This window comes from Triticum aestivum, chromosome 6B, assembly GCF_018294505.1.
Source record: "Triticum aestivum cultivar Chinese Spring chromosome 6B, IWGSC CS RefSeq v2.1, whole genome shotgun sequence".
Lineage (NCBI taxonomy): Eukaryota > Viridiplantae > Streptophyta > Magnoliopsida > Poales > Poaceae > Triticum > Triticum aestivum.
In genome coordinates this window covers 578070311-578093212 of record NC_057810.1, presented here as the reverse complement: position 1 = coordinate 578093212, position 22902 = coordinate 578070311, and the positions used below count along the sequence as shown (strand labels likewise).

The 22902-nt window shown below is 48.9% G+C and overlaps 1 protein-coding gene across 1 annotated transcript; it reads left to right on the top strand.

Moving 5' to 3' along the window:
* Window positions 1-17675: 17675 nt before the first annotated feature.
* Window positions 17676-22635, top strand: LOC123134470 (uncharacterized). The gene is made up of 10 exons (XM_044553724.1): window positions 17676-18049; window positions 18190-18504; window positions 18641-18784; window positions 19623-19697; window positions 19776-19819; window positions 19916-19957; window positions 20124-20198; window positions 21339-21410; window positions 21932-22071; window positions 22317-22635. Exons 1-10 carry the CDS (start codon window positions 17694-17696, stop codon window positions 22380-22382), a joined length of 1329 nt encoding a protein of 442 aa, XP_044409659.1. The 5' UTR covers window positions 17676-17693; the 3' UTR covers window positions 22383-22635.
* Window positions 22636-22902: the final 267 nt, after the last annotated feature.

The window sequence follows — 22902 nt, the reverse complement described above, 5'->3', positions numbered from 1 at the left end:
CCCGCCGGGCCCTTGCCCGCGCAAAGGTGCACTGGGGCAAGATGGATGCCCAGAAGCTCGTGACGGACCCGCCACCAGAGGGCAAGGAGCATCGCACGCCCGAGATGTATTATAAGAGTGTGCTGAAGGGCGCCCGCACTATTATGGGTGAGTGCTCCAAAGACGTAATATTTGAGTACACTCGCAGTTTGTTATCATGTGCGCTGAAAACTTGGTTCATATGCGCTAAGCAATGCTTGTTAATTTAAAATATTACCTTCTGTGCGGCTGTTTATCAAATCTGAGAGATGGCAAGTCGTCAGCTTCAGCCCCCATGCAACGAGTGCTGGGGTGTTCGGGATAAACTCGAGCGCTCTTGTTCCCATTTTTGGGTCCATCTAGGGAGGCGCTCGACATAGCGAACAAGGCAACCGGACTTATAATGCTTGAACACTCTCACTTAGCCATAGAATTCTATAATGTTAAATTTCCGCGAAGCCCCTAGTCTTCGGAAGGCCGAATTTGGGGCGCTATCCACGCCTTGGCCGGACAGTATCCGGCTCCTCGTTCTAAGCGGCATAAGTCTTTAAGGACTCGCAAAAAACCTCTCGAACAGCGACCGGCTCTCGCCTCATCATAACGGTCAGTTTTAGCTTTCTCCACTGAGGCGTTAACCCAGCTCAACTGGGGCGCAATCGCAGTGGTTCTCCCAGTGCTACCTTAGCCGATATAACGGAACATAAGGTACCAAAACATGGGAGCCGGGAAAACCCAACTATTGACCCAAGACATGATTCGGAGCCGATGCATATAGTGCTATAACTTCGAGGTGCCGCACTTGTGAAAGTGTTCGGACTCATCACACCATGATGCGGGGAACATAAGCCCCTGGTGTGTATTAGCCGTACCAAAGTGTACGGATGCAATATGCCGTGAATGAACATATGTATGAAAAGGAAATGCAATTATAAGAAAAATGTAAGTTGGGAAAGAACGGGCTGCTGATTGCATGCCTCGTCCACCTCATATTCACGTATATATAGTGTACAGGATTACAATCAGGTTACAATAAACAGTTTCCATGTACAGTAGATACCATGCCATCTATATGAGGCTTGGCGTGAAAGCCAAGATGAGCAGCACCGGATGTGCCTGATGCGGAAGAATCTGAACGGCCAGATACGGCCATCCGGTCATGCTCTAACACGCCCCCGCAGTCTGAACCCGGGAGAGCAGCGACGTGAAGACTGGTCCGGAAGTCATGAAATAATGCCGTCGGTAGTCCTTTGGTGAAGATGTCCGCAAATTGAGAGGACGAGGGGACATGAAGAACACGGACGGCACTCAGAGCAACCTTCTCGCGAACAAAGTGAATGTCCAGCTCGATATGCTTCGTGCGACGATGTTGAACCGGGTTGGCAGAAAGATAAACTGCACTGACGTTATCGCAATAGACAATGGTAGCACTATTAATAGGTCAATGAAGTTCATGGAGTAATTGGCGGACCCAACAAGATTCAGCCACTGCCGTTGCAACAGCTCTATACTCTGCCTCGGCGCTGGAGCGTGACACCGTTGTTTGCCGTCGCGAGGACCAAGAGATAAGGTTATCACCGAGGAACATGCAAAAACCCGACGTTGAACGTCTGGTGTCCGGGCATCCGGCCCAATCGGCATCAGAGTAGGCAGTGAGAGAATGGGAGGAAGAAGAGTGTAGGAGAATACCATGATGGAGAGTACCTTTGAGGTACCGAAGTATACGTTTAATTAGATGGAAGTGAGGCTCTTTAGGATCATGCATATGAAGGCAAACTTGTTGAACAGCATAGGCTATTTCGGGACGAGTGAGAGTGGCGTACTGAAGAGCTCCGGCGAGACTCCGGTAGAGAGAGGGATCGGTGACAGGAGTGCCAACCGAACCGGATAATTTGGCCTTGGTATCGATAGGAGTTTGGACAGGATGACAGTCGCGCATACCTGCACGAGAGAGAATGTCGAGAATATATTGGCGTTGAGATAGGTGAAGACCAGAGGTAGTGCGAGTTACAGAAATACCGAGGAAGTGGTGAAGGGTGCCGAGATCCTTCATGGCAAATTCGGTGCTAAGGGACAAGATGATAGACCGTAGAAGTGTGTGAGTAGAAGTGGTGAGAATGATGTCGTTGACATAAAGAAGAAGATAGGCTAAGTTATTGTTACGATTAAGGATAAATAGAGAGGCATCAGACTTGGACTCGATAAATCCTATTGTGCGAGCAAAGGTTGCGAAACACTGAAACCATGCACGGGGTGCCTGTTTAAGGCCATAGAGGGATTTGAGAAGACGACATACATGAGTGGGATGTTGAGGATCCATGAAACCGGATGGTTGTTGGCTATAGACTACTTCATCAAGATGACCATGAAGGAAGGCGTTTTTAACGTCTAGTTGATGGATCGGCCAGGAGTGGGATGTAGCTAAAGAAAGAACAATACGAATGGTCACAGGTTTGACGACAGGGCTAAAAGTCTCGTCAAAATCGACACCATGTTGCTGAGAGAACCCTCGAACAACCCACCGAGCTTTATGGTGAGAGAGAGAACCATCGGGATTGTGTTTGTGACGGAATACCCATTTTCCGCTAACGATATTAGCACCTAAAGGGGGAGGAACTAATTGCCAAGTTTGATTGAGTGTGAGAGCATCAAATTCTTCCTGCATGGCGTGTCGCCAAGAGGGATCACGTAGGGCAGTGAGATAATTGTATGGGATGGGAGAGGCTGTGATGGCTGATAAATTAAGGCGATCAATGGGTGGTGGAAGTCGGCCTGTGACTGAGCGTGTACGATGAAGTGGTGGCGTTGGGTGTGTAGCTGACTCAGGCGGAAGGGTCGCAGAATGCGTTTGAGATAGAGAACTTAGAGAAGGTGGTTCGGCTGGATATGGAGGTGGGCCTGGAGATGTTGGACCGTCTGGTGGTGGATAGGCGGAAGGAGTTGAGCTAGGTGTGGCTGGTTGGATGCTCTGGGAAGTGTGGCCGGGAAAACCATGCATAACGGGTGCATGCATAGTGGGTTTGGGATTTGGTACATGTAGAGATGAATTGAGTGTAGTGGTTGGCATTGTAGCATGAGCTGCTGGGTGATGCATGTATTGAGGAGTTGGTGGTGGATCGAATAGGACAGGGGGTGGTGGTGGCGTGGAAGATGATTCAGGTGCATACAGAAATGTAGTCTCGTCAAAGATAACGTGACGCGAGATAATGATGCGCCGGGTTGTGAGATCAAGACAGCGGTACCCATGATGACGTGTAGGATAACCAAGAAAAACACATTTAGTTGAGCGGGCGCTGAGCTTATTAGGGGAAGTGGAGGATGTGTTAGGGTAACAAAGGCAACCAAATACTCGAAGGTCATTGTAAGACGGAGAGAGGCCTAACAACAGGGTTTATGGTGTTGAAAATTTCCGTGCGGCTGTAGGGCGAATGTTTATGAGGTAGGTGGCAGTATGGAGGGCTTCGGCCCAAAGAGATGGTGGCATGGAGGCTTGGAAAAGAAGGGTGCGAATGACGTTATTAGTCGTATGGATTGCTCGCTCGGCAGTACCATTTTGCTGGGAGGTGTAAGGACAAGATAGGCGAAAAAGAATGCCATGGGTGGTGCAGAAAGTATTTAGTTTAGTGTTTTCAAATTCTCGGCCATTGTCACATTGGAGTGCGGAAATAGACAAATTAAATTGGATACGAGTGTAGGCGTGAAAAGCAGTGAAGGTGGTGTAAACATCAGATTTTTTGCGTAAGGGAAAGCTCCAAAAATAATGTGTATAGTCGTCAACGATGATAAGATAATAACAAAAACCAGAAGTGCTAGGAACTGGGGACGTCCATAAATCACAATGAATTATTTCAAACGGGCGAGTAGTAGAAGTTTGAGAAGCATAACATGTTTGCCTAACTAACACGCATGACAGAGGGGAGGCCCTCCTTTATTGAAAGAAATATGCTTGGAGCTATTTAGACGTGACATGGTGTGGTTGCCGGGGTGTCCAAGTCGACGATGCCAAAGCGAGGTAGAGGCGATGACGGCGTGAGCTTCGGCAAGTGCTGGTGGGTGGAGAGGGTAGAGTGGTCCAGAGCTATTGCATCGAAGAATCACGGTCTTGGATGGAAGGGCCTTCACAGAAAAACCGAAGGGATCAAATTCAATAGAACAATAATTATCAATGGTAAATTGACGAACAGATACAAGATTTTTGATAATGTTGGGAACTACAAGAATATTGCGAAGATAGAGAGGTTTAGAGAGAGATGCAAGTGTTTGGGAGCCAATATGAGTGATGGGAAGAGACGCGCCATTGCCAACGGTTACTGTGTGAGCGGAGGATGGTGTGAGAGATTGAAGTTTACCCGGATCGGATGCCATATGGGAGGAAGCGCCGGAATCCATGTACCATTCATTGTTGGGGAAGTGCATGTTGTTCAGGGCGGTGACAAGCGCGGGGTCGAGCTGTTGCTGCTGCTGCTGCAAGGTGGGAGGAGGTGGCGCCTAGTGGAGATGCATGTTGGTGTAGCCAGTTGCTGGAGCATATGCTGCATATGCTTGAGAAGTGCTTGTAGGACGAGGACCAAGAAGGCCTAGATCTGGAGCACGCCATGCACGTGTTTGTTGCCATGGTTGAGGCTGGGATGGCGCCGGGTGTTGTACGTGGCCTGCACGAGTTGGCAGCCCTGTCCACGGATTGAACATCCATGGTTCACTGCGTCCACGGCCACGTCCGCCATGGCCACATCCACGGCCGCCGCCGCCACGGTAGCCTTGGCCGTTGCTGTTGTAGGAGACTGAGCTGCCTCGTCCTGCGTCCGCCTTCTTCTGTGCCTCCTCAAGAATTAGTGCTGATCTGGTCTGCAAGAAGGATGGGAACGACGACTGGAATGGAAGAAAAGTGCGCAAGTGTGCATACTGTTCGCTGAGGCCGCACAACAGGGTGAGGACGAGGGTCTCGTCGGTGATGGTCTGCCCGACATCGGCAAGGGCATCAGAAAGATTCTTCAGCTTGGCGCAATACTCAGAGATCGTCATGTCGCCTTGGGGAGTGTTGCGGAATTCAGCATCGAGAGCAAGGGCACGACTCTTCTTGTTGTCGTGGAACATATTGGCGATGGTGTCCCATATCTGTCGAGCGGAGGATCCTGGAGCCATGATGATGCCGAACAGCTCGAGAGAGATCGAGCCGTAGATCCAGGAGAGCACGGTGTAGTCATCGCACCCCCCAATCGGAGGCGGGCGAAGTGTCGGAGGGGGTGGCGGCAGCGTCGCCGACGACGTGGTTGGAGAGGCCATAGCGACCGAGGGCGACGAGAAACAGCTCACGCCACTTGACGTAGTTGGAGTCTTGAAGATCGAGAGTGATGGGGACATAGGTCTTGATGGAGGCGGCGTAGGAGGAGGGTGCAGGAGAGGGGATGAGGACAGTTTTGCCCTTCTTCGCATCAAGGCGCTTGAGTTCTTCCTCGCGAGTCTGCAGGATGGACTCGCGGTTCTTGAGCTCCTCTTCGAGCTTTTTCAGATCATCGGCGTTCATGGTGATTGGGAGGGTTAGGGCTGAGGGAAGCTGTGGAGGTGAGGAGGATTAGGTGTTGGGATCGAGTTCTTGGCAGGAAAGGACCGATCGGCCTGATACCATGTAAGTTGGGAAAGAACGGGCTGCTGATTGCATGCCTCGTCCACCTCATATTCACGTATATATAGAGTACAGGATTACAATCAGGTTACAATAAACAGTTTCCATGTACAGTAAATACCATGCCATCTATATGAGGCTTGGCATGAACGCCAAGATGAGCAGCACCGGATGTGCCTGATGCGGAAGAATCTGAACGGCCAGATACGGCCATCCGGTCATGCTCTAACACAAAAAGGTGCTGCATTGTTTTATTCAATAAGTGCTGCTATGAATGCAGAATGATACAAATAGTACGATAAGCAAGGTATGGGACTGTTAAACATGTCCCCCTCCAGGGGTAGGCTGCAGATTGGTGTATAAAAATGCTCGTAACGGAGACCACCTGTATATTCGTTGTAGCCTTTATCCTTCCCTGGCTGCTGCATCGTGAGTTCGGCAGATCTGCTGCCGGACAGGGCCTCTGACAAACGGAGTCCTGTGGGTAAAAAATAAAAGGTAAAAAGAAAAGAAAAAAGAACGACACACTTGAGAGCCCCTGGTGTGGTTGAGCCGCAGTCTGGGTTTATCGTGGTCGTGCCCCTCTCCCCATGCCCATGGTATCTTCAGAGCGTAATGGTGTACGCGAAGGACCTGCTTTAATGTTTCGCAGGAGCTGGGGTTGGGGCCGCACTGCTACGCGTGCTTGGAACGTGCCAGGTGGTCTTGTTGTAAGTTACTCCGGGCGCGCTTAGCTGTGTCCGGCCGCTTAAAGGCCGGACTCGAGAATTGCCTTAAGAAGCTGCATTGCACTTCTGCCGCGAGAGCCACTGTATGTTCCTCCGTGCGGAGAGAACGTTTAGTGTTTCCGTTGACCGTGATGACTCCTCGAGGGCCTGGCATCTTGAGCTTGAGGTATGCGTAGTGCGGCACCGCGTTGAACTTTGCAAACGCGGTGCGTCCGAGCAAGGCATGATAGCCGCTGCGGAACGGGACTATGTCGAAGATTAACTCCTCGCTTCGGAAGTTATCCGGGGATCCGAAGACCACTTCCAGTGTAATTGAGCCTGTACAATTGGCTTCTACACCTGGTATGACGCCTTTAAAGGTCGTTTTGGTAGGTTTAATCCTTGAGGGGTCTATGCCCATTTTGCGCACTGTATCCTGGTAAAGCAGGTTCAGGCTGCTGCCGCCGTCCATCAGGACTCTGGTTAGGTGAAATCCATCGACGATTGGGTCTAAGACCAGTGCGGCGAATCCGCCGTGGCGGATGCTGGTGGGGTGGTCCCTTCGGTCAAAAGTGATCGGGCAGGAGGACCATGGATTGAACTTCGGGGCAACTGGCTCCATCGCGTAGACATCCCTGAGTGCCCGCTTCCGCTCCCTTTTGGGTATGTGCGTTGCGTATATCATGTTCACCGTCCGCACCTGTGTGGGGAAACCCTTCTGTCCTCTATCGGCGGTTGGATCTCGTCCTCGTCATCGCTATGCAGCCCCTTGTCATTGTTTTCGTCAATTAACTTGCCTGCCTACTTGAATACCCAACAGTCCCTGTTGGTGTGGTTAGCTGGCTTTTCGGGGGTGCCGTGTATCTGGCACAAGCGGTCGAGTATTCGGTCCAAATTGGACGGACCCGGAGTAGTTCTTTTGAATGGATTTTTCCGCTGACCGGGTTTAGAGCCTCTGAATCCGGCATTGACTGTCGTATCCTCAATATGTTCGCCGTTAATGCGGCGTTTGTTTTTGTTGCGACGCGGCCTGCCATTTCGGTCCTTGAAGTCTGGACTGCCAGAATTTTTGCTGAGGTTGTTGCTGCGTGCTAGCCAGCTGTCCTCACCCGCGCAGAAGCGGGTCATGAGTGATGTGAGGGTTGCCATGGATTTCGGCTTTTCCTGTCCCAGGTGCCGGGCAAGCCACTCGTCGCGGATGTTATACTTGAAGGCCGCGAGGGCCTCCGCATCCGGACAGTCGATGATTTGGTTTTTCTTGGTTAAGAACCGTGTCCAGAATTGCCTGGCCGATTCGTTTGGCTGTTGAATTATGTGGCTTAGGTCATCAGCGTCTGGTGGTCGCACATAAGTGCCCTGGAAGTTATCGAGGAATGCGGCTTCCAGGTCCTCCCAACTCCCAATTGACTCTGCTGGCAAGCTGTTGAGCCAATGCCGGGCTGGTCCTTTAAGCTTGAGGGGGAGGTATTTGATGGCGTGAAGATCATCACCGCGGGCCATGTGGATGTGAAGGAGATAGTCTTTGATCCAAACCGCGGGGTCTGTTGTGCCATCGTAGGATTCAATATTGACGGGTTTAAACCCTTCGGGGATTTGATGATCCATTACTTCATCTGTGAAGCATAGTGGGTGTGCGGCGCCTCTGTACTGGGCGATATCACGACGGAGCTCAAGGGAGCTTGGTCTATTTTGTTCGGCCCGGCCGGACTTACTGTGTCCGGCGCGACGATTGTCGTCACGTATCGTGGGATGCCCACGCGGTCCATAGACCGATCTTGATTGTCTTGCCTTATCCTCCAATATATCTCGCAAGTCCGGAGTGTTCCCCTGTGGCCGTGTGCTTTTCGAGCGATGCCGGGGTACGGGTCTAGTGAAGGGCCTAGAGGCCTCTCTGTCGCGACCACGGGGTGGTCGGTCAGCCGTATTGTCTCCTGGTGATGCGGGTTCGTAAGCCTCCTCCTCTAATTGGGGGAGCAACTTGAGTTTAGGGTAGCTTTTGGAGGGGCGTTCGAGCTCATGCTCTTCGGCCGCGAGGACTTCAGTCCATCTGTCGGCTAGCAGATCCTGATCAGCTCTAAGCTGTTGCTGCTTTTTCTTGAGGCTGTTCGCCGTGGCCATAAGCTTGCGTTTAAAACGCTCTTGTTCGACGGGATCCTCAGGAACGACGAATTCGTCATCGTCGAGGCTCGCTTCATCTCCGGAGGGAGGCGTATAATCCTCTGCCTCTTCTCCTGCTGCTCCTTCATAAGGGCTGGCGTCTCCATCCTCTTGCGCTGCATCTTGCTGGAGCGGGTTGTCTTCGGCACTGTCCGGTGTATTATGGTCTCCGGTGCCGGAGTCTTCATTCTTGCTATGGCGAGATTTAGAGCGGCGCCGCTGACGCCGGCGCTTGGGCTGCTTTTTGGAGGGGTCATCCTCCTCTGTTCCTTCGCCATTCCCATCTTTTGGGATATCCACCATGTATATGTCATATGATGAGGTGGCTGTCCAGTGCCCAATAGGCGCTGGTTCTTGGTCGTCTCCGGCATCGTCGTCCATACCGTCGATGTCCTCGGAGTCGTAGTCTAGCATGTCGGTTAAATCGTCGACAGCGGCTACCAAGTGGGTGGTGGGTGGGCTTTGAATTTCTTCGTCGTCCGCATCCCAACCGTCCTGACCGCAGTCCGGCCAGGGCTCTCCTGATAACGAGAGATATTTTAGCGAACTCAAGATGTCGCCGAAAGGTGAGTGTTGAAAGACGTCCGCTGCGGTGAACTCCATGATCGGCGCCCAATCGGATTCGATCGGGGCAGGCGCGGGAGGTTTGGAGTCCGGCGAGGAGTCCGGCACCTCGGAGTCACGAGCTTTATGAGGGACAAAGTCAGTGTTCGTCTCTATCGCCGTAGAGGTTGCAGCCCCCGAGGCGGTGTCTAGGCATCCATCCTCGATCTGCGGAGCTGGCTCCGAATTGAAGATCAGAGCAGTTTCGAGTGCGGCCTCGAAGGTACTGTCCGGCTGCAGAGCTAAATCATGCTCACCGCGACAGTGCGGCACGCTTGGCTGTGGCTCGAACCTATCGAGGATCAAGTCCCCGCGGATGTCAGCCGTGAAGTTCAAACTTCCAAACCTGACCTGACGGCCAGGGGCGTAGCTTTCGATCTGCTCCAGTTGGCCAAGCGAATTGGCCCGCAGTGCAAAGCCGCCGAATACAAAGATTTGTCTGGGGAGGAAGGTCTCACCCTGGACTATGTCGTTGATGATGATTGAAGAAGCCATCGAGCCTATCGGTGACGACACAGAGGAACTCTCAATGAAAGCACCAATGTCGGTGTCAAAACTGGCGGATCTCGGGTAGGGGGTCCCGAACTGTGCATCTAGGCGGATGGTAACAGGAGACGAGGGACACGATGTTTTACCCAGGTTCAGGCCCTCTTGATGGAGGTAAAACCCTACGTCCTGCTTGATTAGTATTGATGATGTGTGTTACAAGAGTGGATCTACCACGAGATCAAGGAGGCTAAACCCTAGAAGCTAGCCTATGGTATGATTGTTGTTCGTCCTATGGACTACAGCCATCCGGTTTATATAGACACCGGAGAGGGCTAGGGTTACACAAAGTCGGTTACAAAGGTAGGAGATCTACATATCCGTATCGCCAAGCTTGCCTTCCACGCCAAGGAAAGTCCCATCCAGACATGGACGAAGTCTTCAATCTTCTATCTTCATAGTCTTGGAGTCCGGCCGATGATGATAGTTCGGCTATCCGGACACCCCCTAGTCCAGAACTCCCTCATATACCCAACTGTTTCTTTTGGGTATCCTATGAAGACACATTTCTCCGATTTAGGTTCGAGCTTATCTGGTTGAAGTTTCTTCACATAAGCATCGCAGCCCCAAACTTTAAGAAACAACAACTTCGGTTTCTTTCCAAACCATAGTTCATAAGGCGTCGTCTCAACGGATTTTGATGGTGCCCTATTTAACGTGAATGCGGCCGTCTCTAAAGCATAACCCCAGAACGATAGAGGTAAATCAGTAAGAGACATCATAGATCGCACCATATCTAGTAAAGTACGATTACGATGTTCGGACACACCATTTCGTTGTGGTGTTCCGGGTGGCGTGAGTTGCGAAACTATTCCGCATTGTTTCAAATGTAAACCAAACTCGTAACTCAAATATTCTCCTCCACGATCAGATCATAGGAATTTTATGTTCTTGTTACGATGATTTTCCACTTCACTCTGAAATTCTTTGAACTTTTCAAATGTTCCAGACTTGTGTTTCATTAAGTAGATATACCCATATCTGCTTAAATCATCTGTGAAGGTGAGAAAATAACGATATCCGCCATGAGCTTCAACATTCATCGGACCACATACATCTGTATGTATGATTTCCAACAAATCTGTTGCTCTCTCCATAGTACCGGAGAACGGTGTTTTAGTCATCTTGCCCACGAGGCACGGTTCGCAAGTACCAACTGATTCATAATCAAGTGATTCCAAAAGTCCATCAGTATGGAGTTTCTTCATGCGCTTTACACCGATATGACCTAAACGGCAGTGCCACAAATAAGTTGCACTATCATTATTAACTCTGCATCTTTTGGCTTCGACATTATGAATATGTGTATCACTACTATCGAGATTCAACAAAAATAGACCACTCTTCAAGGGTGCATGACCATAAAAGATATTACTCATATAAATAGAACAACCATTATTCTCTGATTTAAATGAATAACCATCTCGCATCAAACAAGATCCAGATATAATGTTCATGCTCAACGCTGGCACCAAATAACAATTATTCAGGTCTAAAACTAATCCCGAAGGTAGATGTAGAGGTAGCGTGCCGACCGCGATCACATCGACTTTGGAACCGTTTCCCATGCGCATCGTCACCTAATCCTTGGCCAGTGCTCACTTATTCCGTAGTCCCTGTTTCGAGTTGCAAATGTTAGCAACAGAACCAGTATCAAATACCCAGGTGCTACTGCGAGCTCTAGTAAGGTACACATCAATAACATGTATATCACATATACCTTTGTTCACCTTGCCATCCTTCTTATCCGCCAAATACTTGGGGCAGTTCCGCTTCCAGTGTCCAATCTGCTTGCAGTAGAAGCACTCAGTTTCAGGCTTAGGTCCAGACTTGGGTTTCTTCTCTTGAGCAGCAACTTGCTTGCTGTTCTTCTTGAAGTTCCCCTTCTTCTTCGCTTTGCCCTTTTTCTTGAAACTAGTGGTCTTATTAACCATCAACACTTGATGCTCCTTCTTGATTTCTACTTCCGCAGCTTTTAGCATTGCGAAGAGCTCGAGAATTGTCTTGTTCATCCCTTGCATATTATAGTTCATCACGAAGCTCTTGTAGCTTGGTGGCAGTGATTGGAGAATTCTGTCAATGACACTATCATCAGGAAGATTAACTCCCAGTTGAATCAAGTGATTATTATACCCAGACATTTTGAGTATGTGTTCACTGACAGAACTATTCTCCTCCATCTTGCAGCTATAGAACTTATTGGAGACTTCATATCTCTCAATCCGGGCATTTGCTTGAAATATTAACTTCAACTCCTGGAACATCTCATATGCTCCATGACGTTCAAAACGTCGTTGAAGACCCGGTTCTAAGCCGTAAAGCATGGCACACTGAACTATCGAGTAGTCATCAGCTTTGCTCTGCCAGACGTTCTTAACGTCGTCAGTTGCATCAGCAGCAGGCCTGGCACCCAGCGGTGCTTCCAGGACGTAATTCTTCTGTGCAGCAATGAGGATAATCCTCAAGTTACGGACCCAGTCCATGTAATTGCTACCATCATCTTTCAACTTTGCTTTCTCAAGGAACGCATTAAAATTCAACGGAACAACAACACGAGCCATCTATCTACAACAAACATAGATAAGCAAAATACTATCAGGTACTAAGTTCATGATAAATTTAAGTTCAATTAATCATATTACTTAAGAACTCCCACTTAGATAGACATCTCTCTAGTCATCTAAGTGATCACGTGATCCAAATCAACTAAACCATAACCGATCATCACGTGAGATGGAGTAGTTTTCAATGGTGAACATCACTATGTTGATCATATCTACTATATGATTCACGCTCGACCTTTCGGTCTCCGTGTTTCAAGGCCATATCTGCATATGCTAGGCTCGTCAAGTTTAACCTAAGTATTCTGCGTGTGCAAAACTGGCTTGCACCCGTTGTAGATGGACGTAGAGCTTATCACACCCGATCATCACGTGGTGTCTGGGCACGACGAACTTTGGCAACGGTGCATACTCAGAGAGAACACTTCTTGATAATTTTAGTGAGAGATCATCTTAAAATGCTACCGTCAATCAAAGCAAGATAAGATGCATAAAGGATTAACATCACATGCAATTAATATAAGTGATATGATATGGCGATCATCATCTTGTGCTTGTGATCTCCATCTCCGAAGCACCGTCGTGATCACCATCGTCACCGGCGCGACACCTTGATCTTCATCGTAGCATCGTTGTCGTTTACGCCATCTATTGCTTCTACGACTATCGCTACCGCTTAGTGATAAAGTAAAGCAATTACAGGGTGTTTGCATTTCATACAATAAAGCGACAACCATATGGCTCCTGCCAGTTGCCGATAACTTCGGTTACAAAACATGATCATCTCATACAATAAAATATAGCATCACGTCTTGACCATATCACATCACAACATGCCCTGCAACAACAAGTTAGACGTCATCTACTTTGTTGTTGCAAGTTTTACGTGGCTGCTACGGGCTTAGCAAGAACCGTTCTTACCTACGCATCAAAACCACAACGATAGTTCGTCAAGTTAGTGCTGTTTTAACCTTCGCAAGGACCGGGCGTAGCCACACTTGATTCAGCTAAAGTGAGAGAGACAGACACCCGCCAGCCACATTTAAGCATGAGTGCTCGTAACGGTGAAACCAGTCTCGCGTAAGCGTACGCGTAATGTCGGTCCGGGCCGCTTCATCTCACAATACCGCCGAACCAAAGTATGACATGCTGGTAAGCAGTATGACTTGTATCGCCCACAACTCACTTGTGTTCTACTCGTGCATATGACATCTACGCATAAAACTAGGCTCGGATGCCATTGTTGGGGAACGTAGTAATTTCAAAAAAATTCCTACGTACACGCAAGATCATGGTGATGACATAGCAACGAGAGGGGAGAGTGTTGTCCACGTACCCTCGTAGACCGTAAGCGGAAGCGTTATGACAACGCGGTTGATGTAGTCGTACGTCTTTACGATCCGACCGATCCAAGCACCGAACGTACGGCACCTCCGAGTACAGCACACGTTCAGCTCGATGACGATCCCCGGGCTCCGATCCAGCAAAGCTTCGGGGATGAGTTCCGTCAACACGACGGCGTGGTGACGATGATGATGTTCTACCGGCGCAGGGCTTCGCCTAAACTCCGCGACGATATGGCCGAGGTGGAATATGGTGGAGGGGGGGCACCGCACACGGCTAAGGAACGATCCGTAGATCAACTTGTGTGTTCTGGGGTGCCCCCTGCCCCCGTATATAAAGGAGCAAGGGAGGCCGGCCGGCCCTTGTGGGCGCGCCAAGAAGGAGGAGTCCTCCTCCTAGTAGGAGTAGGACTCCCCCTTTCCTACTCCTACTAGGAGGGGAAAGGAAGGGGGAGAGGGGGAAGGAAAGAGGGGGGGCGCTGCCCCCCTCCTCCTAGTCCAATTCGGACCAGAGGGAGAGGGGGCGCGCGGCCCACCCTGGCCGCCCCTCTCTCTTTCCACCAAGGCCCATGTGGCCCATTATCTCTCCCCGGGGGGGGGGGGGTTCCAGTAACCCTCCGGCACTCCGCTTTTCTCCAAAAACGTCCGGACACTTCCGGTGTCCGAATATAGTCGTCCAATATATCAATCTTTATGTCTCAACCATTTCGAGACTCCTCGTCATGTCCGTGATCATATCCGGGACTCCGAACAAACTTCGATACATCAAAACTTATAAACTCATAATAAAACTGTCATCGTAACGTTAAGCGTGCGGACCCTACGGGTTCGAGAACTATGTAGACATGACCTAGAACTATTCTCGATCAATAACCAATAGCGGAACCTGGATGCCCATATTGGTTCCTACATATTCTACAAAGATCTTTATCAGTCAAACCGCATAACAACATACGTTGTTCCCTTTGTCATCGGTATGTTACTTGCCTGAGATTCGATCGTCGGTATCTAATACCTAGTTCAATCTCGTTACCAGCAAGTCTCTTTACTCGTTACGTAATGCATCATTCCGTAACTAACTCATTTAGCTACATTGCTTGCAAGGCTTATAGTGATGTGCATTACCGAGAGGGCCCAGAGATACCTCTCCGACAATCGGAGTGACAAAACCTAATCTCGAAATACGCCAACCCAACATGTATCTTCGGAGACACCTGTAGTACTCCTTTATAATCACCCAGTTATGTTGTGACGTTTGGTAGTACCCAAAGTGTTCCTCCGGTAAACGGGAGTTGCATAATCTCATAGTTACAGGAACATGTATAAGTCATGAAGAAAGCAATAGCAATATACTAAACGATCAAGTGCTAGGCTAACAGAATGGGTCATGTCAATCACATCATTCTCCTAATGATGTGATCTCGTTAATCAAATGACAACACATGTCTATGGTTAGGAAACATAACCATCTTTGATTAATGAGCTAGTCAAGTAGAGGCATACTAGTGACTATATGTTTGTCTATGTATTCACACATGTATCATGTTTCCGGTTAATACAATTCTAGCATGAATAATAAACATTTATCATGATATGAGGAAATAAATAATAACTTTATTATTGCCTCTAGGGCATATTTCCTTCAGCCTGCGCTTTGGGTAACTCTTGGAGGGGCGTTTGAGTTTATACTCTTCGGCCGCCAGGACTTCAGTCCATCTGTCGGCTAGCAGGTCTTGGTCAGCTCTAAGCTGCTGCTGTTTTTTCTTGAGGCTGCTCGCCGTGGCCATAAGCCCGTGTTTGAAATGCTCTTGTTCGACGGGATCCTCTGGCACGACGAATTCGTCGTCGTTGAGGCTTGCCTCATCTTCGGAGGGAGGCATATAGTTGTCGTCCTCGACCTCTCTGTCTGCCGCTCTCTCATGAGGGCTGGCTCCTTCATCCTCCTGCGCTGAATCCTGCTGGAGGGGGTGTCCACCATGTATATGTCATATGACGAGGTGGCCTTCCAGTGCCCTATAGGTGCTGGTTCTTGGTCGTCTCCTCCATCGGCGTCCATACCATCGATGTCTTTGGAGTCGGAGTCCGAAACGGGGTCCGGCACCTTGAAGTCACGGGCCTTGCAAAGGACTAGGCTGGTATTCGGCTCTATCGTCGTAGAGATTGCGGAGCCTGGGACGGCGTCCAACCGTCCGTCCCCGACTAGCGCAGTCGGCTCCGAGCTAATGGTCGGAGCGGACACCTGAGCGGCACTCTGGGCGCTGTCCGACGGCAGAGCTAGATCATGCCCATCGAGACAGTGCGGCGCACTCGGCCGTGGCTCGAATCCGTCGAAGATCAAGTCCCCGCGGATGTCGGCCGTGTAGTTTAAGCTTCCAAATCTAACCTGATGGCCAGGGGCGTAGCTTTCGATCTGCTCCAGATGGCCAAGCGAGTTGGCCCGCAGTGCGAAGCCGCCGAATACGAAGATCTGTCCGGGGAGAAAAGTCTCACCCTGGACCGCGTCGCGGTTGACGATCGAAGAAGCCATCGGGCCTAAAGGTGACGACACAGAGGAACTCTCAATGAAAGCACCAATGTCGGTGTCAAAACCGGCGGATCTCGGGTAGGGGGTCCCGAACTGTGCGTCTAGGCGGATGATAACAGGAGACAAGGGACACGATGTTTTTACCCAGGTTCGGGCCCTCTCGGTGGAGGTAAAACCCTACTCATACTTGATTAATATTGATGATATGGGTAGTACAAGAGTTGATCTACCACGAGATCAGAGAGGCTAAACCCTAAAAGCTAGCCTATGGTATGATTGTTGTTCGTCCTACAGACTAAAACTCTCCGGTTTATATAGACACCGGAGAGGGTTAGGGTTACACAGAGTCGGTTACAATGGGAGGAGATCTTCATATCGTATCGCCAAGCTTGCCTTCCACGCCAAGGAAAGTCCCATCTGGACACGGGACGAAGTCTTCAATCTTGTATCTTCATAGTCCGGGAGTCCGGCCATCCGGACACCCCCTAATCCAGGACTCCGTCAACGGGTCTGGCCGTCGTGCCTTCGCGGAGGAAAGCCCGACGACATGGGCGCGGTGCGCGGCGTCGGCGACTAGCAGTGCGTAGGCCGGGCGACCGACGAGTCTGTGCTCGCCGGGCCGACGGCCGCTGCAGGGAACCCGGCAACACGCCCCATGCCAAGCATTAGGATGGCGTGTGCTTTGTTGACGAGGTCCTCCTTCTCGTCGGCAGCGGCCTTGCGCCGCGCGGCATCCAGCTCCTCGCGCTGGGCGGCGAACTTGGCCGCGGCGGCATTGAGCTTGACGACCGCTCTCCGTTTCCTCCTCTTCGCCGATTCTGTGTCCAACTTGGCGATCTCCTCCGGCGTGCACTCCGACCGCGGCTTCCTTGACGCCTTCTTCTTCACCTTTGCAGGCAGGTCGACGACCAGGCCGCCGGAACTCGGCGGGGCGTCGGCCATGGACGGGGGAGAGAGGGGGCGGCGGGAGGGACGTGGGAGGGTTTGGGGCAAATGGCGCCAAATGGGCGTGGGGGCGGGGGGTTGATTTCTCCCACCGACAGGCGGGCCAGGAGAGGACAAGCGCGCGCGTCTCGCCCGTTCGCGCGCTGTCTGATTCACCCCAAAACCGGCGCAAATTTGGGCCGGGAATGGGTCGAAAGCGGACACAAAGCGGACAAAAGTCCGTTTGCGCCCCCGCGCTGGGCCGTCTCTTTTGTCCCTTTTACCCCAAACGGACGGGGGCGGACAGGATAGGGTCGCGCGGTGGAGTTGGCCTAAGGTCCAACGTCCTTCCGTTGGACCAAAAAGTCAAAACAATTTTTTTAAAACTTAAGTCGAAACAATATTAGCACATGCTGAGAGAAATAAACCGAGCCCATTCTCCGTGACTAGCCCAACCGATCCAAGAACCAACGGTGCCCATCTCAGCATCTAAACCAGAGAGGAAAACCCCCTCAAAAAAACAGAGAGGAAAAAAGGAGTAAAGCAAGAGAGAGAAAACGCGAGCGCGAGGCGGGCGTAAAACGCCGCGCGAGAGTGGGCCCTATGTATCCCGCCGCTCTCGATATAAGATGCGTGCTCTTTCTGCGTGTTCAATCCGCGCGCACTCCATACCCATCCCAATCACCAGTGATGGATGCCTCCGTCGTATTCTCCGGCGAGACCGCCGAGAAGCGCTCCGGCCCGGCGGATCACATGAGCGTCTCCGTCGGCGAGGCCGCCCACACGCTTTCTGGCAAGAAGCGCTCCCGCCCGGCGGATGACTCCGTCGGCGAGGCCGAGAAGCGCTCCGGCCCCGCGGACGACTCCGTCGGCGAGGCCGCCCACACGCTTTCTGGCAAGAAGCGCTCCCGCCTGGCGGACGACTCCGTCGGCGAGGCCGACCGCATGCTTTCCAGCCCGCCGGAGCATCCGCGCGTGACGCGGCTTCGTCACCGGCGCCTCATCGCGTTCCTCTGGGACCAAGGCTTCCGCGACTCCTACAACGAGTACGCACGCTTCTGTTCAAACTTGAAAATTCCTTCCTTCTAAGCGCAATGAAAAGCAGAGATCCGGCCTTTTCGTCAAAAAAAAAGGAGTTCAAAATTCAAATCAAGAACTAATGCTAGCGCGGCTCCATCCAATTCAGGTTGACGAACAAGACGCGCGCGCACATGAGCTTGTGGCACCTGGGCGGCCTCGTCCAGCGGGGCCAGTGGTTGGATGCCGTGGAATACCTAGACAGGTACCTGCCGCCGCCCACCAGTCCCATGAGCTTCCGCGCCCAGGTCCTCCGTCAATTCCTCCTGATGCACTACCGCTTCGCCAACGCCGTCGACGGCATCGTCGATAAGTCCGTGCCCAGGAACTACCTCCAACTTGACAACGGCAGAGACATCAGCCACGCCGATCTGAGGCTCCGCTCCATCTCCTTGTCCATAATACTCGCCGTCGACGAAGTCAGGTACGTACCATGTAATTTCTGTATCCGCGCGCGGCCAAGATAGATTAGATTAATTCCTCTGCCTTGCCATTTCCATTACAAAAGAAGATAGATTAATTCGTGCGGACTCATAAATTTAAGTACGAACCGAACGCAGGGCCAACATGGACTGGGAGACAGTGCGGCGCAAGGCATCGCTCGCTGTCTCCAGGTTGGCTGGTTCTACTCCAGAGCTGCGAGGCTGCATCGCGCTGCCGGCCACCAGCAACAAGCTGCACCATGTACTCCCAATTGCTTCCGGGTACGTAATCCAAACTCGATCCTACTCGGGCAGGCCCCATGTCCATGATCTACCTCTTTCGTACTACACATCTTTAAGTGGCTATGAGATCCATTTATTCTGTGCACTTTGCTGAGCATTTCAAATCGCTCCCCATTTATTCTGTGCACTTAATTTGCCTTTCTAGATCTGAATGAATTCGTGTCTTCTTCATTTCCTTGTGGCCAGATATGCCCCCTTTGTCTTGATCCATTTTCTTGATTTTGACTCTGGGTAATGTAGATTTCCTCAGATCCAGATTCTCTAGATCAGATTTGGTGCTGTAAAATTTTTGAGTAGACAAAAGAATGGTTGCAGTTTTGTTTACCATTGGATTGGGTTTCCCAGAGTTGGCATGAAAAACAAACTATGTTAGCAAAGAGAATATTTGGACATCACCAAAATATGATATGATGGAAGATTGATCCATTCATGGAACTAGACAAATAATCTTGGTCATTTATATTTATCTTTTCCCTCAGAAGAAATCAATCAATGGTTATGCAGTGGATGATTTTCCCCCTGCTCCTAAGTTTTTTCCTTTTAAAAAGAAAAAAATAACGAGTCACACACTAAGCATAGAAATTATATTAAATGATTTTATCAGTTTTCATTAAATCTTATAGAAATAGGTAGAATGTCTGTTTGCTAGAAAATATTCTTCCTTCTAGCTGTGCTGTGCATCGATCTAAAGGCAGAAAGGCATACAATAACCAGTACAGTGATTCCCCTGTTAATTTCAGTAGAAGTGATTCCCTGTTAATTTCAGTAGTAGTACTTCTCAGTTTAATTTTTCCGTCCTGTATTTGATCTCCCCTAGTTTATGGAGCCGGAGGCGCTACGTGAAGAAGAAACAAAAAGGACGACCAGAAGCTATCGCCAGGGCCTTGAAGAGGTAACTGTACATCTTCACTACTAGCCCTCTCCTCAATTCGCTCTTTACTTGTTTTTGCTGACATTTGAACATATGCAGATTCCTTGCTTTTTGCAGCCAGCAACTTATGGTTCCAAGCATTGGTACTTACAAAAATCTTATATATGATTAAGCAGCATAGGTCTTAAATTTCTACACATCTGCAACAGTTATTAACCATGTGCTCCAATAATGGGCAGGGTCGCTTGAGGAAGCAAAGGAATTGCTGGCGGATCTCCTTGGTGAGAACTAGTGTCTCTTCATCTTCTTCTATTCATTAGGACCTGGTAGCTCAAAAGCACATCCAGAATAGAATACATCTGGTCTATTTATATTGTTCTACTGTCTCAAGACACCAGCTACGAATTTTTGTATCTATGGGAACTGATGAATTTGTGTGACCTTCAGATGAAACTGTAAGACCTGGCGTACAATTGAACACCTATGGTTTCAGCTGTTCACTTAAGCTGGGTAGGAATGAAGGTAAAACCTCACATGTTCGGTTCACCCATTCAATAGCTTAGTCATTTTGCCACTGTCTTAACTTACTATTCAGGGATTCCTTGGTAAAGTTTTGGTAATGAGTTCTTTACAGCCGTTAGGCTCTTTACTGGCTGCTTACTTATTGAGTCTTTTTGGGCCATATCCACACAATATTTTACTTTCTGACAACTTTTTTTGCGGAATACTTTCTGACAACTTACATAGCCAATGGATTAAGGTTAGCCACAAGACTAGGCAGGCGTGCTGTTGAATTTTCTTAGTGCCTACAAGATACATTTATAATTAGCTCGATTGAATTGCAAATACATTAATTTTTGAATTAGTTCAATTCTAAAAAATAATATTTCCTGGTAAATTTTGGTACTTAAGTCAAATTTAAGTTGAGTATAAAAACTTTACCCAAATTTAAACTGAGTACCAAAACTTTACCCAGGAATACTTCTCTCCAAGCAAGCCATTAGGCTCTTTACTGTCTGTGTAATATCTTAAAAAAAATTGGGCCACATCCGCACAATATTTTTTTCTTTTTTATAACTTGCATATAATTCATTCAGGTGTACTGTTGAATTTTCTTCTGACAAACAGTGCTGTTAAAATTTCATATTGCTAAATCTATGCTACAAATCATAGCAACAAAATTGAAGGTCAAAGTTGTAGTTTATATTTTATTTTTTAATAACATAACATTGAATAAGGTTAGCCATCAGACTATGTGGGTGTCCTGTTGAATTTTCGTCTGAAAAATAGTGCTGTTTAAATTTTATACATAATGCATGATCAAAGTCGTGATCCAACCTTAAGGCTCTTACTAGAAATATACCGGATGTATTTACATGCCACGGATGCCTTGTAGGCTATCTGCGGGTAATACATTTCTATGCTTTTGGTTCCTATGCACATTGGACTCCTTTTGTGCAAGTTGTCTTTAGAAGATCTATTGTGGAAATGTCCTGTTCTTATGCCCTTGGTCTGTTCTTGTTATTTGTTGGTTGCTTCACATCATGTGGCTTTATCTTTGCATGATAGCTTATAACTGTAACTGCCGTTTCTCGAACTGCCAAACTTGTCATGTTAGTTCATAACTGCAGCCGCTGTTTCTAACTGCCAAGCTTGTCGCAGGTGCTCAATTCGGCCAACCCATGTTTGGTACTTCCACAGAAGTTAAAACCTCCGGGACATTGGCAAATGCAGGTAAATTAGTCGAACCTCTGCTTGGTCGATCTCTGATATTGTTAGTTGACAGATGATCCCTGATATTATTACTTGTTAGAGAAGGATCAAATGTACTGTCGTTAGTTGTCCGTATGCATTACCTATCTGATAGTATTACGTATCTGCCAGCTTACAGTTTCCTTGATTCATTTATATAACTGACCATGTCCCTTTCTGCTGTCTTTTTGCCACTATGGAAATGCATCCTATAAATAATATGGTAGATATCCTTTTATGAATCTTGCATTTGTTAGCTCATTTCCTTGTTTTATGGCCTCCCGTAGTTCTTTTGTCCGATCGAGAAGTCTTGTGCATCCTCATATGTAGAGAACGGGTTGTGCAGCTGTATCTAGTTGATGGGACGATAAGATTAATAAATGCTTGCAAGTGTTGATTCTTACACTATATTGGTATTGAAAAAAAATTCATGGATCTTGTCAGGGCTGAAATATTGACTGTTATGACGCCATAATACTTGATTAATATCCATCCCCGCGCAGGCACAAATCAGCACGTGGTTGAAGAATGTTGGGATTTGGCTGGGAGAAGAAGGAATTCAAAGCGGGATCCGGCAGCTGTTGAGCAATTGCTGCATCAATTCAAACTGCACCAGTTAGCTGGGACATCTCTTGCAAGACCGGTAAGATAACACGGGTTTAGTACGTACTGGTGTCCTTGATGTGGTGTAGATCGAGTGGAATTGCCAGTGGTTTAATTTTATTTAATACTTTCTGCCTTAGTGTTTTTTTAATAAATAATAGCAATAATATGAGGGTATGTGGCTTAATTTCCTCTGGTGATAGTTATGCTGTTGTACCCTGAACTGAAGCATGAAAGGTACTGCCTGGGATGATGTTACTAATTAACATACTTGTGGTGGTGTAGGTTGTGTCGGGGCCTGGTGCTGTGGTGAACTTGGGCGCCAAGCCGAGTGGTGTGTCTTCAGGATGAAGAGATAGCCGGTCCGTCTGCTGTAGCGTTGGCTGTCTCCTTTCTGCTGCTGTTGATCTTGATCATGTTACCTGCTGCTGTTTGAGCTTGAGGCTTGCAAGTCTGCTGGAACTTATCATAATGTTTCTTTTATCATGCAACTCTGTTACCAAAGTACTCCCTACTACTAGTACCCTCTATGCCGGTCACTATAAATTGGTCATACTTATGCTATGTACTCGTGTTATTAAGTGAATGTGTTTGTTTGTTAGTATTTTGCTAGCTACAACGTCATTTCGTATGACAGAAGTCCTATTCCAACATACATTTTGTTCTTGAGCCTAGAAACGGTAAGCTCATCAGTGACCCACAAAAATCCTGCGGTTGTGTGGGTTTGCTTGCATGCAGTAAAGGAACTGGCATGCGTTGAATGAAGCTTAGTCGCCGCCTTGTAATGGAGCGGCTACCTGAGTGTTGAAGGCATTGCACATCCTGGCTCAAGAGACGCGGGTACTGCTGCTGCTGCTATTTATGTTGCCTG

Bases quoted from the DNA above. Each gene is read 5' to 3' on its own strand.
- LOC123134470 (XM_044553724.1), top strand. From the start codon at position 17,694: ATGGATGCCTCCGTCGTATTCTCCGGCGAGACCGCCGAGAAGCGCTCC. The intron at 19,698-19,775 runs GTAACTGTACAT...GAACATATGCAG, and splicing joins ATCGCCAGGGCCTTGAAGAG to ATTCCTTGCTTTTTGCAGCC. The intron at 22,072-22,316 runs GTAAGATAACAC...GTGGTGGTGTAG, and splicing joins GGACATCTCTTGCAAGACCG to GTTGTGTCGGGGCCTGGTGC.